Here is a 16,276-nt window from a genome sequence, read left to right on the forward strand (position 1 = left end):
GGATAGCCAGGTGGAAAACATGGCCAGCCGTAGAGAAATGCTTGTTGAAATTCTCAATTATGGTAGATTTATCGGTGGTGACAGTGTTTCCTAGCCTCAGTGCAGTGGGCAGCTGGGAGGAGGTGCTCTTATTCTCCATGGACTTTAGTGTCCCAGAACTTTTTGGAGTTTGTGCTACTGGATGCAAATTTCTGTTTCAAAAAGCTAGCCTTTGCTTTCCTAACTGCCTGTGTATATTGGTTCCTCATTTCCCTGAAAAGTTGCATATCGCGGGGGCTATTCGATGCTAATGCAGTACGCCACAGGATGTTTTTGTGCTGGTCAAGGGTAGTCAGGTCTGGAGTCAACCAAGGGCTATATCTGTTCCTGGTTCTACATTTTTTGAATGGGGCATGCTTATTTAAGATGGTGAGGAAAGCACTTTTAAAGAATAACCAGGCATCCTCTACTGACGGAATGAGGTCAATATCCTTCCAGGATACCTTAGCCAGGTCGATTAGAAAGGCCTGCTCGCTGAAGTGTTTTAGAGAGCGTTTGACAGTGATGAGGGGTGGTCGTTTGACCGCAGACCCCTTACGGACGCAGGCAATGAAGCAGTGATCACTGAGATCCTGGTTGAAGACAGCAGAGGTGTATTTGGAAATGGCTCTGAGATACAAATAATATTACTACACAGATCATACACGTAACATTAGCGCGCGAGCCAGGCAGCTAAATTACTTTCTGACAAAATTAGAAATGTGTAACATCTGAAAAGTCTAGCTACAGTGAGGGGGAAAAAGTACTTGATCCCCTGCTGATTTTGTACGTTTGCCCACTGACAAAGAAATTATCAATCTATAATTTTAATGGTAGGTTTATTTGAACAGTGAGAGACAGAATAACAACAAAAAAATCCAGAAAAACGCATGTCAAAAATGTTATAAATTGATTTGCATTATAATGAGGGAAATAAGTATTTGACCCCCTCTCAATCAGAAAGATTTCTGGCTCCCAGGTGTCTTTTATACAGGTAACGAGCTGAGATTAGGATCACAGTCTTAAAGGGAGTGCTCGTAATTCCACCTTGTTACCTGTATAAAAGACACCTGTCCACAGAAGCAATCAATCAATCAGATTCTAAACTCTCCACCATGGCCAAGACCAAAGAGCTCTCCAAGGATGTCAGGGACAAGATTGTAGACCTACACAAAGCTGGAATGGGCTACAGGACCATCGCCAAGCAGCTTGGTGATAAGGTGACAACATTTGGTACGATTATTCGCAAATGAAAGAAACACAAAAGAACTGTCAATCTCCCTCAGCCTGGGGCTCCATGCAAGATCTCACCTCGTGGAGTTGCAATGATCATGAGAACAGTGAGGAATCAGCCCAGAACTACACGGGAGGATCTTGTCAATGATCTCAAGGCAGCTGGGACCATAGTCACCAAGAAAACAATTGTTAACACACTACGCCGTGAAGGACTGAAATCCTGCAGCGCCCGCAAGGTCCCGCTGCTCAAGAAAGCACATATGCATGCCCGTCTGAAGTTTGCCTATGAACATCTGAATGACTCAGAGGACAACTGGGTGAAAGTGTTGTGGTCAGATGAGACCAAATTGGAGCTCTTTGGCATCACCTCAACTCGCCGTGTTTGGAGGAGGAGGAATGCTGCCTATGACCCCAAGAACACCGTCAAACATGGAGTTGGAAACATTATGCTTTGGGGGTGTTTTTCTGCTAAGGGGACAGGACAACTTCACCGCATCAAAGGGACGATGGATGGGGCCATGTACCGTCAAATCTTTGGTGAGAACCTCCTTCCCTCAGCCAGGGCATTGAAAATGGGTCGTGGATAGGTATTCCAGCATGACAATGACCCAAAACACACGGCTAAGTCAACAAAGGAGTGGCTCAAGAAGAAGCACATTAACCTCATACATCTAGACTTTCCGCTAGCGGAACACCTGCTCCAATATCCAATAATAGGCGTGGCGCGAATTACAAATTCCTCAAAAATCCCAAAACTTCCATTTTTCAAACATATGACTATTTTACACCTTTTTAAAGACAAGACTCTCCTTTATCTAACCACACTGTCCGATTTCAAAAAGGCTTTAGAGCGAAAACAAAACATTAGATTATGTCAGCAGAGTACCCAGCCAGAAATAATCAGACACCCATTTTTCAAGCTAGCATATAATGTCACAAAAAACAAAACCACAGCTAAATGCAGCACTAACCTTTGATCTTCATCAGATGACACGTCTAGGACATTATGTTATACAATACATGCATGTTTTGTTCAATCCAGTTCATATTTATATCAAAAACCAGCTTTTTACATTAGCATGTGACGTTCAGAACTAGCATTCCCACCGAACACTTCCGGTGAATTTACTAAATTACTCACGATAAACGTTCACAAAAAACATAAATTATTTTAAGAATTATAGATACAGAACTCCTTTATGCAATCGAGGTGTCCGATTTTAAAATAGCTTTTCGGTGAAAGCACATTTTGCAATATTCTGAGTAGATAGCTCGCCTTCACAGGCTAGCTATTTTGACACCCACCAAGTTTGACCCTCACCAAACTCAGATTTACTATAAGAAAAATTGGATTACCTTTGCTGTTCTTCGTCAGAATGCACTCCCGGGACTTCTACTTCAATAACAAATGTTGGTTTGGTTCCAAATAATCCATAGTTATATCCAAATAGCGGCGTTTTGTTCGTGCGTTCAAGACACTATCCGAAGGGTGACGAAGGGTTACGCGCCCAACGCGTTTCGTGATAAAAAAATTCTAAATATTCCATTACCGTACTTCGAAGCATGTCAACCGCTGTTTAAAATCAATTATATGCGATTTTTCTCGTAAAAAGCGATAATATTCCGACCGGGAAACCCTGTTTTTGTTCAAAGACGAAAAAATAAAAACATGGTGTCGCCTCGTGCACGCGCCTCAGTCTCATCGTTCTCAGATCGACCACTATCCAAATGCGCTACTGTTTTTCAGCCTGGGCCTGCAAAGGCATCATTCAGCGTTTTGCCGCCTTCTGAGAGCCTATGGGAGCCGTAGGAAGTGTCACGTTACAGCAGAGATCCTCAGTTTTCAATAAAGAGAAGAAGGCCAAGAAATGGTCAGAGAGGGCACTTCCTGTAAGGAATCTTCTCAGGTTTTGGCCTGCCAAATGAGTTCTGTTATACTCACAGACACCATTCAAACAGTTTTAGAAACTTTGGAGTGTTTTCTATCCAAAGCTATTAATTATATGCATATTCTAGTTTCTGGGCAGGAGTAATAATCAGATTAAATCGGGTACGTTTTTTATCCAGCCGTGAAAATACTGCCCCCTATCCATAACAGGTTAAGGTCCTGGAGTGGCCTAGCCAGTCTCCAAACCTTAATCCCATAGAAAATCTGTGAAGGGAGCTGAAGGTTCGAGTTGCCAAACGTCAGCCTCGAAACCTTAATGACTTGGAGAAGATCTGCAAAGAGGAGTGGGACAAAATCCCTCCTGAGATGTGTGCAAACCTGGTGGCCAACTACAAGAAACATCTGACCTCTGTGATTGCCAACAAGGGTTTTGCCACCAAGTACTAAGTCATGTTTTGCAGAGGGGTCAAATACTTATTTCCCTCATTAAAATGCAAATAGTTTTATAACATTTTTGACATGCGTTTTTCTGGATTTTTTTGTTGTTATTCTGTCTCTCACTGTTCAAATAAACCTACCATTAAAATTATAGACTGATCATTTCTTTGTCAGTGGGCAAACGTACAAAATCAGCAGGGGATCAAATGATTTTTTCCCTCACTGTAGCTACATATCTTACCCGTATACATGGATGGACGCTTCTCCCTCTCTGTCACGGATGCCATGGTTGCCTTAGTTTGAATATGTAATCCGGAGACAGGTGTTTTATACAACAGCCGTGTGTTTTCTTTTCGACTCTGTCTGCATATTTGCACTCAAACGTGTTGTTGTCATACTCGAATTCCACCGTGCATCCCACTAATTTCAAAACTCGATCCTTTAGAAAGTGGAGAACAACACCTTTGCAGTTCTACTACATGATTTCTTTCAAAAAAGTTGCGCCTTAGATAGGATTACCAACACGTACTGACCAGCTCATATTACAGACAGAAGCGTGGTACATGGCCCACCCATTATCTCAGCCAATATTGGCTAGTGGGAAGGTTCCTGTCTTTCTGTGGCATAACCAACTAGGCTCGTAACTTAACAATATCATTTGTATTTACAGATGGCATACAAGTTTGTTATTAAGGCACATGAAAGTTCACGTTCGAGAAGGCATTTCTGACAAAAAGCACATTTTGATTTAAAAAAAGTTTACGTTCAAATGGCTCTCCTGTGAAGTAGTAACGGACGACATATGCCTAGTTTCCTGAAATGAGTCACATTTGCTGTTCTTTCCTTGCCATGAATATGTTATTTCTAAACATCCTTCCTCTTCTGTCCATGTGCAGTTTGACCTGACAGGACTTAGTGTGTTTGAGTACACACACCCCTGTGACCACGAGGAGCTAAGGGAGATCCTGGTACACAGAACAGGTGAGACCCACCCCTGTGAAAACACACTCAAACTAAAGGTTCCTACTGAGAATAGACTCTGCTACACACAGCACTCTGGAATATCAGTGTAACAAGTAGTGTGGGGCTCAATTTAGCAGCTCCAAGCAAAAGTCGGAGCCTGTCAGAACTAGTTATCCTTTCCCACGCCCTGAGGTCAGGGTGATTAGTGAGCTACTGTCTTTTCCCTTGGTATTCACTCTGCTTCACTGGCACCGTTCCTTTTTTGCACATAACACTAAATGTAATTGTTTATTTCTTAACCTCAGTCTCACCTTCTCTCTCTCCTCTGCCTGTTCAGGGACCTCTAAAAAGTCCAAGGGACCAAACACAGAGCGTAGCTTCTTCCTGCGGATGAAATGTACCCTCACCAGCAGGGGGCGCACTGTCAATGTCAAATCAGCCACCTGGAAGGTTCTCCACTGCTCAGGCCATGTAGCCCCAGCTGAGCAGAACCCCTGTGGGCACAAGGAGCCGCCCGTGTCCTACCTGGTGCTGGTCTGTGACCCCATCCCCCACCCCTCCAACATCGAGGCGCCGTTGGACACCAAGACCTTCCTCAGCCGCCACACACTGGACATGAAGTTCACCTATTGTGACGAGAGGTGAAACTGAGACCTACCATTCCGCTGACTGCAGCAGCAGCATGAATAATTTAGTAGAAGAATACTGAATCTAACACGAAGCTTTACTCAATATAAGAATAGGGGCTATTGTTGTAAGAATATATGTTGCGTTAGATTTTTTTCCTTAAAGTTAAATGACTTGTATTCACACAAAGATGTGATTTATACTAATAGGTGGCTCCTGAATGTAGTGCCACAGAGCCACCTTGTGTCCAATAGGTTGAATGGCACTCCAGTAAGCAGCAGGATAAACCTGTCCCCTAACTCTGTGTTGTCCAGGATCACTGAGCTGATGGGCTATGATCCAGAGGACCTGTTAAATCGCTCTGTGTATGAGTACTACCATGCCTTGGACTCAGACCACCTCATTAAGACCCATCACAACTGTAAGCATCCCCACATAAATATGACAATGCAAAGGTATTCCCCGTTAAAGCAGACACGTAGTCTGGAAATGCCCAATGCTTGGCAATATACTTCAGTACGTAATATAATGTTGGAGTACTAGGTAGCTACTTGCAGTCTCTCTTTCCTCTTCTCTAACCCTTTTCTTTTTTCTTTGGCTCTCGCCAGTGTTTGTTAAGGGCCAGGTGAGCACAGGCCAGTACCGCATGCTGGCTAAGATAGGTGGCTTTGTGTGGGTGGAGACTCAGGCCACTGTTATCTACAACAACAAGAACTCCCAGCCCCAGTGTGTTGTCTCTGTCAACTTTGTGCTCAGGTACTGTCATGGTCTACATAGTGTGTTAGAGGATAGTTTGATCAGGGGTTTAAACTGTCTGGTGGACTGACTCCACTGGGTTCTGACTCAACCAATCAATCAGATTTTCCCTTTGTAAGGTGGAGTAAGACATGATATGTAACTGTTTTTGTCTCCCTCTTGCTCCAGTGGCATTGAGGAGAAGATGGTGCTGTCTCTGGAGCAGACTGAGGACATGAGGTCTGTAAAGAAGGAGCTGGTGGAGGAGGAAGAAGAGGACGAGGGCTCAGAGGCAGAGGTGTCCCCTGTGTTCCTGAAGGAGGAGAAGGTGGATGTGATTAAACTGTTCACCCAGGCAATGGAGCCCCTGCCGCTGGCCAGCCTGTACGACAGACTGAAGGAGGAACCAGAGGCCCTCAACCTTCTGGCCCCGGCCGTAGGAGACACCATCATCTCCCTGGACTTCAGCAACCCCGGTCAGTACCCTGCCCTGCCTGGAGCTTTGGGTGATAGTTACTTTTTAATGGAAGATTAACTTTATAATTAGTGATAAAGTCACGCTTTACTTTACTAACCCAAACTCATTCTGACCCCCTCTTTACTGTCCCTGCAGACTCTGACATCCTGCTGAAGGAGGTGCCTCTCTACAACGATGTGATGCTGCCCTCCACCAGTGACAAGCTGGCCCTGCCTCACTCTATGCAGCCCCCCAGTGAGCAGCCCCTGATCCCCAGTGCCTCAGTGGACACCAAGGCAGGTCCAGACTCCTTCAGCACCCCAGGCAGCCACAGCTCAACTGAGGTGAGCAGGGATACCACGTCCAGACGGACCGCTTTTAAAACTGCCAGTCAGGAACTCAATGCAAAGTTGCCATGTCAAAAATACTTCTGTTCACAAATTAACCAATGTAATGTCCTCTGCAGCCTGACATCGCACTGAACTTCTGTTTTCCAATGGACTCTGACATCAGTGCTGCGCTTAAACTGGACCTGGTAGAAAGACTGTTTGCCATCGACACAGAGCCCAAGACACCTTTCACCTCACAGGTACGGTACCTACAGTGCATTCAGAAAGTATTCAGACCCCTTGAAATTTCCCACATTTTGTTACGTTTGTCTTGTTCTAAAATGGATTAAATAAAATATTTTCCTCATCAATCTTCACATAATACCCCATAATGACAAAGTGAAAACAGGTTTTTAGACATTTTTGCAAATGTATTAAAAATTTTAAAAACACCCTTATTTACATACACTTAGGTTGGAGTCATGTGGTGGTTAATTTCTGTATTACCAAATGAGGAGAGAGACAAACTTCACACACCAGTCAGAGTTATACTTAAACTACATCTTTAATAATAAGAGCTTTGCAATAGCAATGACTTTCAACGATTCCCTATTTCTAATGAACCGTTGATAGTGACAGCACAATGGCTACTGAGATCTTTTATAGCAAAGATCCACCCCCCTAGTCGACATAACAAACCACAGATATTAGGCACAGTTCACAAAGGAAGACTTTATAATGAGAAAGGAGTATCCCGTAGCCAGATAGCATTCACTATAAATGATCGTTCAGTTTGGTCCCTAAGACGAGGTTCTAATCTCGTTCCTGGTACTTCATAGCACAAAAACACCAACTCATCCAATGGCATAACTCAATTGTCAACTCTAGATACTCCCATTTCAAGTAAAACCCCTTCTTGACCCCTCTCCTGGACAAGCTCACTGAGGGGAGTGAGCCTCTAGGTCATACACTATCCCAGGATAAGTGCAACATCAGAGGACATACAATGGTTCCATACACTGCCATACACCTCCCCCCAATGCCAAAGGAGGGAGTGACTTGCGCTCAGACATTGTGGAGACAAGTAATTGGTTCCCCATTAATCACGCCATCCCTTCACATGGTTTAAGAATAGGTAAAGACACATTCACATATGAAGACAATGTTCCATCCTGTCCTCTTCCCTTTCTGATATTCTGCATAGCACCATAGACATGTAAAAGACAAGCCTGACCTCTCCCCTCTCTGGGCCCCAAGTGACTGAGCCCCAGCTGAGGGAAGAAGTGCAACTGCCAACACCAGAGTCCAAAGGGATACATTCTAATAACAAGTATATCAGATAAGCATATTATGCAGATAAGACATCTTAATTATCTATGTTACCCAACTAATCCTGATTAATCCGCCACAGTCATTAAAACTTGTTTTTCAACCACTCCACAAATTTCTTGGCAGATTATTTCACTTATAATTCACTGTATCACTATTCCAGTGAGTCAGAACTTTACATTCACTAAGTTGACTGTGCCTTTTAAACAGCTTGTAAAATTCCAGAAAATTATGTCATTGCTTTAGAAGCTTCTGATAGGCTAATTTACATCATTTGAGTCAATTGGAGGTGTACCTATGGATGTATTTCAAGGCCTACCTTCAAACTCAGTGCCTCTTTGCTTGACATCAGGGGAAAATGTAAAGAAATCAGCCGAGACCTCCACAAGTCTGGTTCATCCTTGGGAGCAATTTCCAAACGCCTGAAGGTACCACGTTCATCTGTACAAACAATAGTGCGGAAGTATAAACACCATGGGACCACGCAGCCGTTATACTGCTCAGGAAGGAGACGCGTTCTGTCTCTTAGAGATGAATGTACTTTGGTGCGAAAAGTGCAAATCAATCCCACAACAGCAAAGGACCTTGTGAAGATGTAGGAGGAAACAGGTACAAAAGTATCTATATCCACAGTAAAACAAGTCCTATATCGACATAACCTGAAAGGCCACTCAGCAAGGAAGAAGCCACTGCTCCAAAACCTCCATGAAAAAGCCAGACTACGCTTTGCAACTGCACATGGGGACAAAGGTAATACTTTTTGGTGAAATGTCCTCTGGTATGATGAAACAAAAATAGAGCTGTTTGGCCATAATGACCATCGTTATGTTTGGAGGAAAAAGTGGGAGCCGAAGAACACCATCCCAACCGTGAAGCACGGGGGTGGCAGCATCATGTTGTGGGGGTGCTTTGCTGCAGGAGGGACTGGTGCACTTCACAAAATAGATGGCATCATGAGGGAGGACAATTACGTGGATATATTGAAGCAACATCTCAAGACAACAGTCAGGAAGTTAAAGCTTGGTCGCAAATGGGTCTTCCAAATGGACAATGACCCCAAAGCATACTTCCAAAGTTGTGGCAAAATGGCTTAAGGACAACAGTCAAGGTATTGGAGTGGCCATCACAAAGCCCTGACCTCAATCCTATAGAAAATGTGTGGCCAGAACTGAAAAAGCGTGTGGTCACAAGAAAAATGTCACGAGCTTGGGTTACACACTATCAGTAGCTGGAGGAGGTAGTGAAAAATATAAGGAAGAGACTGGGGTGGCAGTGGGACGCGTCCATCTTGGTACAATGGTGAATCTAAATGAAACGAGAATCAACTGTTGTGTGGTTTAAATACTGTAGGCGGAGATGTAATTAATGTGATTCCAATCCATCACTTCCCTGAACTTGCGTGGATTCTAAACGTCTTTTAAAGGATATGACTTGATTCATGTAATGTCTGATCTGACATATGTTTTTGTTTCCCCCTGTAGGGCATGGAGGACCTGGACCTGGAGATGTTGGCTCCATACATCCCCATGGATGATGACTTCCAGCTGCGCACCCTGTCCCCAGAGGAGCCCCTGTCATGTGGCCCAGCCCAACCTCTGGAGAGCTCTCCTCTGTGCTCTCCTCTGCACCTCACCCAGGATGTCCACAGCTACACTGATTCCCCCTTTAGTGCCCCAAGCATCCGGACAGCTTCCCCAGCCCCAGAGCTGGCTGCTAGCCCTTGCCCTGCCTCCTTACTCACCATGAGGTAAGTCCCACCACATACACACACTCCTTCCAACTTACCCTTTCCTCAAAACTAAAGCATATCAGTGTTTTCTGACTGCTGACATGGAGTGTGACTCTCTGTGCTCTAGGGCGCCTCAGATGGACAGAGAGATCTATCTCAGGACACTGGCCACCCAGAACTCACAGCGCAAGAGAAAGTTGGCTCTGTATCAGGCTGTCGGAATAGTAAATGTGTGTAGGACCTTTAGAAATGTTTTTTATCACATTATACATATTAAAAAAAAAACATTTAGCAGAGATATTCTGTTTGATAACATCTGGCATATTGAGGGCTAATTTGAATATGTTGTTTTTCTTAGGGGGCATTGCTCCAGGAACCTCCTGGGCCGGGTAAAAAGCTCAAGGTGTCTGAGCTGGGCAGCTCTGAGGCTCCCTCCAACAGGACCATACTGCTCCTACCTACAGGTAGTTAGTCCTGGAATACACAACAGCCAAGGCCTGACATTAAACTTATGTACAGTGCCTTTGGAAGGTATTCACACCCCTTGACTTTTTCCACATTTTGTTACGTTACAGCCTTAATCTAAAATGGATGAAATAAAATAAAAATACTCAGCAGTCTACACACAATACCCCATAATGACTTTGAGACTCGAAATTGAGCTCAGGTACATCCTGTTTCCATTGATCATCCTTGAGATGTTTCTACAACTTGATTGGAGTCCACCTGTTGTAAATTCAATTGATTTGACATGATTTGGAAAGGCACACACCTGTCTGTATAAGGTCTCTGTTGACAGTGCATGTCAGAGCAAAAACCATGACATGAGGTCGAAAGAATTGTCCGTCGAGCTCCAAGACAGGATTGTGTCGAGGCACAGATCTGGGGAAAGGTACCAAAACATTTCTGCAGCATTGAAATGCCTCAAGAACACAGTGGCCTCCATCATTCTTAAATGGAAGTAGTTTGGAACCAACAAGACTCTTTCTAGAGCTGGCTGCCCAGCCAAACTGAGCAATCTGGGCAGAAGGGCCTTGGTCAGGGAAGTGACCAAGAACCCGATGGTCACTCTGACAGAGCTCTAGAGTTCCTCTATGGAGATGGGAGAACCTTCCAGAAGGACAACCATCTCTGCAGCACTCTACCAATCAGGCCTTTATGGTAGTGTGGCCAGACGGGAGCCACTCTTCAGTAAAAGGCACATGACAGACTGCTTGGAATATGCCAAAAGGCACCTTAACCTCTATGGGCTAGGTGGGACGCTAGCGTGCCACCCGTGGTGCACTCCATCAACAGCAGGTGCATTTCAAGAGCGGCAAATTTGAATCCAAATAAATGTCAAAATTCAAATTTTTCAAACATATACAACTATTTTACACCCTTTGAAAGATAAACATCTCCTTAATCTAACCACGTTTTACGATTTCAAAAAGGTTTTACGGCGAAAGCATAAATTTAGAGTATGTTAGGACAGTACATTTACAAGAGTTGTGTGTAATGTTTTGTCAATTCAAAGACAGGGTCACCAAAACCATAAAACCAGCTAAAATGATGCACTAACCTTTTACAATCTCCATCAGATGACACTCCTAGGACATTATGTTAGACAATGCATGCATTTTTAGTTCTATCAAGTTCATATTTATATCCAAAAACAGCGTTTTACTATGGCATTGATGTTGAGGAAATCGTTTCCCTCCAATAACCGGCAGTCAAGTCAGCACCACTAATTAAATAATTAAAATTAGAAAACATTGGTAAAATATTATATTGTCATTTAAAGAATTATAGATTTACATCTCTTGAACGCAATCAACTTGCCAGATTTAAAAATAACCTTACTGGGAAATCACACTTTGCAATAATCTGAGCACTGCGCCCAGAAAAATACGCGTTGCGATACAGACTAGACGTCATGTTGGGGAGATCTAAAATCGAAAATACTATGTAAATAATCCATTACCTTTGATTCTCTTCATCAGATGTCACTTCCAGGTATCACAGGTCCATAACGAATGTAGTTTTGTTCAAAAAAGCTCATCATTTATGTCCAAAAATCTCCGTCTTGTTAGCCCATGATCTAAGCCAGCCGGACTTCTCGTCATGAACGAGGGGAAAAAATATATTTACGTTCGTTCAAACATGTCAAACGTTGTATAGCATAAATCATTAGGGCCTTTTTTAACCAGAACATGAATAATATTCAAGGTGGACGAATGCATACTCTTTTATAACGTATTGGAACGAGGGTACCCAACATGAACTCGCGCGCCAGGTGTCTAATGGGCCATCATCGTTCCATGGCTCTTGTTCGGTCAGATCTCCCTCCAGAAGACTCAAAACACTTTGTAAAGGCTGGTGACATCTAGTGGAAGCAATAGGAAGTGCCAAAATATTCCTCAGCCCCTGTGTTTTTCAATGGGATAGGTTTAAAGGTAATACAACACATCAGGTATCCACTTCCTGTCAGAAAATGTCTCAGGGTTTTGCCTGCCAAATGAGTTCTGTTATACTCACAGACACCATTCAAACAGTTTTAGAAAATTTAGGGTGTTTTCGATCCATATGTAATAAGTATATGCATATTCTAGTTACTGGGTAGGAGTGGTAACCAGATTAAATCGGGTATGTTTTTTTATCCAGCCGTGTCAATACTGCCCCCTAGCCCTAACAGGTTAAAGACTCTGACCATGAGAAACAAGATTCTCTGGTCTGATGAAACCAAGATTGAGCTCTTTGGCCTGAATGCCAAGCGTCACGTCTGGAGGAAACCTGGCACCATCCCTACGGTGAAGCATGGTGGTGGCAGCATCATGCTGTGGGGATGTTTTTCAGCGGCAGGGACTGGGAGACTAGTCAGGATCGAGAGAAAGATGAACAGAGCAAAGTACAGAGAGGTACTTTGACAAAAACCTGCTCCAGAGCGCTCAGGACCTCAGACTGGGGTGAAGGTTCACCTTCCAGCAGGACAAAGACCCTAAGCACACCGCCAAGACAACACAAGACTGGCTTCGGGGACAAGTCTCTGAATGTCCTTGAGTGGCCCGGCCAGAGCCCAGACTTGAACCCGATCGAACATCTCTGGAGAGACTTGAAAATAGCTGTGTAGCAACGCTCCCCATCCAAACTGACAGAGCTTGAGAGGATCTGACGAGAAGAATGGGAGAAACTCTGTAATCGCTGCCAAACGTGCTTCAACCAAGTACTGAGTAAAGGGTCTGAATACTTATGTAAATGTGATATTTCAATTAATTTTTTTATTAGCCCCAAAAAATATGTTTGAAATGTTTTTGCTTTGTCATTATGGGGTAGTGTGTGTGTATTGAGGGGAAAAAACGATTTAATCAATTTTAGAATAAGTCTGTTACCTAACAAAATGTGGGAAAAGTTAAGAGGTCTGAATACTTTCCGAAGGCACTGTATGTTTTACATATCATTTACATGAAACAATGACACTAGTGTCCCTTATATTCTCTTGTTTCTCTTAGACCTGGCAAGCTGCCTGCTTGGCATCTCCTCGGAGGGCAGCGGCTCGCCCTTTACCCTTCCACAGCTGACCCGGTATGACTGTGAGGTTAATGCCCCCGTGGTGGGTCGCCAGCACCTGCTGCAGGGTGAGGATCTGCTGTGTGCCCTGGACCAAGTCAACTGAGTTAACGCTTAGCCTGCCCCCCGCTGGACCAGACTAGACACTACAGCTTCTCACTCACTCCCTGTCCCCACCCACTGCCACTTTATTTGTCTCTGTGTGAGTTTGATATTATACTTTGGCTGCGGCCGTCTGCATCCACCAAGTGATCTCTGCAGCGTTTCACCTTGATGAACGTCATACAGAGTTGGTGTAAGGGATGTGGTAGTGTTTGCAGGTAGAGGCACGTAATTGTTTATTTCTCGGGAGTCTGACAGCACACGTATGGCACCTCCATGAATGGCTCTGTTGTTTGGTCTCCATGGAAACCGGCGGCGCTACTGCCAGCAGTGTATTGTAAGCTTTAATCGCACAATTTATATTTGAAAAGAAATATACGATTACCAGCAATATATATATATTACAGCTTTTTAAAGTCGTTTTAATGGAATTTCAACCATTTTATTGAACTTTTTCCTCTGTATTCTTATGTCGTGTACAACAATAGTATATGGTCCAGAAGGCTGAGTTCATTGTTTCATTGGATGTTATATCCCCATTACTGGTTACCAGTATTTTAGGCATAAGTGTGTGTTTGTTACTGTGCATTGACCAGGGGAACTTTCCGAGATGTCTTAAAGCCTTGTCATGAGTAATAAAATACACGTGGAAAGGTATAATTGGAACTAAATACAGTGTTTGTTTTTAACAATGGAGGATTCGCCACTCAGTTTGATCATGTATTTCATATTTTTAGTCGAGACTCAAACACTTAATTTAGAATTTAGTGATGTGCATCATATGATCATCATTTTTACCAGTATAATTATCTCATCATTAGGAGCAAGCAAGTGTTATGCTTGCATACCTGTTTTCTCAGTTTTTGTCTGTTTTATGGCATTGGTCCACATACTGTAGTGCTGTCATGCTTCCTGTTGCTGTGTAAAATAAACTGAAAAAAATAATCATTGCCTTGTTTAAAATATATATATATTCTGTGTCATGTCATGGAATATTGTGGTATCAATATAAACATGAATTCTTCACTCCAACAGAAGAATCCTGCAGTCAAATTATAATTAGATAACAAGGACAAAACTCTATTTGATTGGTACATACACAAATTTTGACACACTCCCTTCCATACAGTGCATTCGGAAAGTATTCAGACGCCTTGTCTATTTCCAAATTTTGTTACGTTACAGCCTTATTCTAAAATTGATTCAATCGTTTTTTCCCCCTCAATCTACACACAATACCGCCATAATGACAAAGCAAAAACAGCATATTAGACATTCTTGCAAAAGTATTACAAATAAAAAAACTATCACATTTACCTAAGTATACATACCCTTTACTCAGTACTTTGTTGAAGCTCCTTTGGCAGCGATTACAGGATCGAGTCTTCTTGGGTATGACGCTACAATGTTGGCACACCTGTATTTGAGGAATTTCTCCCATTCTTCTCTCCAGATCCTCTCAAGCTCTGTCAGGTTGAATGGGGAGCGTCACTGCACAGCTATTTTCAAGTCTCTCCAGAGATGTTCGATTGGTTTCTAGTCCATGCTCTTGCTGGGCCACTCCAAGGATATTGAGACTTGTCCCCGAAGCCACTCCTGCATTGTATTGGCTGTGTGCTTAGGGTCGTTGTCCTGTTGGAAGGTGAACCTTCGCCCCAGTCTGAGGTCCTGAGCGCTCTGGAGCAAGTTTTCCTCAAGGGTGTCTCTGTACTTTGCTCCGTTCATCTTTCTCTCGATCCTGACTAGTCTCCCAGTCCCTGCCGCTGAAAAATAACCCCACAGCGTGATGCTGCCACCACCATGCTTCACCGTAGGGATGGTGCTAGGTTTCCTCCAGATGTGACGCTCATAGATTGACCAAAGAGTTCAATCTCGGTTTCGTCAGACAAGAGAATCTTATTTCTCATGGTCTGAGAGTCCTGTAGGTTGCCTTTATAGGCAATCTCCAAGCCGGCTGTCATGTGCCTTTTACTGAAGAGTGGCTTCCGTCTGGCCACTCTACAATAAAGGCCTGATAGGTGTGTGCGCTGCAGAGATGGTTCTCCTCATGAAAGGGTCTCCTATCTCCACAGAGGAACTCTGGAGCTCTGTCAGAATGACCATCAGGTTCTTGGTCTCCTCCCTGACCAAGGCCCTTCTCCCCCGATTGCTCAGTTTGGCTGGGCGGCCAGCTCTAGGAAGAGCCTTGGTGTTTCTGAACTTCTTCCATTTAAGAATGACGGAGGCCACTGTGTTCTTGTGGATCTTCAATGCTGCTGAAATGTTTTGGTACCCTTCCCAAGATCTCTGCCTCGACACAATCCTGTCTTGGAGCTCTGCGGACAATTCCTTAAACTTCATGGCTTGTTTTTTGCTCTGATATGCACTGTCAACTGTGGGACCTTATATAGACAGATGTGTGCCTTTCCAAATCATGTCAAATCAATGGAATTTACGACAGGTGGACTCCAAGTTTCAGAAACATCTCAAGGATCATCAATGGAAACAGGATGCACCTGAGCTCAATTTCGAGTCTCATAGCAAAAGGTCTGAATACTTATGTAAATAAGGTATTTGTTTTTTATTTTGAATACATTTCTAAAAACCAGTTTTTGCTTTGTCATTATGGGGTATTGTGTGTAGATTGAAGAGAAAAAACGAATACATTTTGGAATAAGGCTGTAACGTAACAAAATGTGGAAAAATTCAAGGGGTCTGAATACTTTCTGAATGCACTATGTACAGTGGGGGGAAAAGTATTTGATCCCCTGCTGATTTTGTACGTTTGCCCACTGACAAAAAAAGGATCAGTCTATAATTTTAATGGTAGGTTTATTTGAACAGTGAGACAGAATAACAACAAAAATATCCAGAAAAACGCATGTCAGAAATGTTATAAA

The 16,276-nt window shown here is 43.4% G+C and overlaps 1 protein-coding gene across 3 annotated transcripts in view; it reads left to right on the forward strand.

Moving 5' to 3' along the window:
• Window positions 1-14,342, forward strand: part of LOC106610969 (hypoxia-inducible factor 1-alpha) — a 54,044-nt gene extending 39,702 nt beyond the window's left edge. For all 3 annotated transcript variants that reach the window (XM_014210723.2, XM_045723511.1, XM_045723510.1), the window contains 11 exons: window positions 4,477-4,561; window positions 4,881-5,184; window positions 5,485-5,591; window positions 5,779-5,926; window positions 6,095-6,381; window positions 6,519-6,706; window positions 6,829-6,951; window positions 9,502-9,767; window positions 9,877-9,979; window positions 10,108-10,213; window positions 13,238-14,342. In XM_014210723.2, coding sequence (XP_014066198.2) covers window positions 4,477-4,561; window positions 4,881-5,184; window positions 5,485-5,591; window positions 5,779-5,926; window positions 6,095-6,381; window positions 6,519-6,706; window positions 6,829-6,951; window positions 9,502-9,767; window positions 9,877-9,979; window positions 10,108-10,213; window positions 13,238-13,401 — 1,881 coding nt within the window. In that variant the 3' untranslated portion in view covers window positions 13,402-14,342. The remainder of the gene's footprint in view (window positions 1-4,476; window positions 4,562-4,880; window positions 5,185-5,484; window positions 5,592-5,778; window positions 5,927-6,094; window positions 6,382-6,518; window positions 6,707-6,828; window positions 6,952-9,501; window positions 9,768-9,876; window positions 9,980-10,107; window positions 10,214-13,237) is intronic.
• The last annotated feature ends 1,934 nt before the right edge of the window (window positions 14,343-16,276 follow it).

The sequence above is a fragment of the Salmo salar genome, chromosome ssa09 (genome assembly GCF_905237065.1).
Source record: "Salmo salar chromosome ssa09, Ssal_v3.1, whole genome shotgun sequence".
NCBI classification, from domain to species: Eukaryota; Metazoa; Chordata; class Actinopteri; order Salmoniformes; family Salmonidae; genus Salmo; species Salmo salar.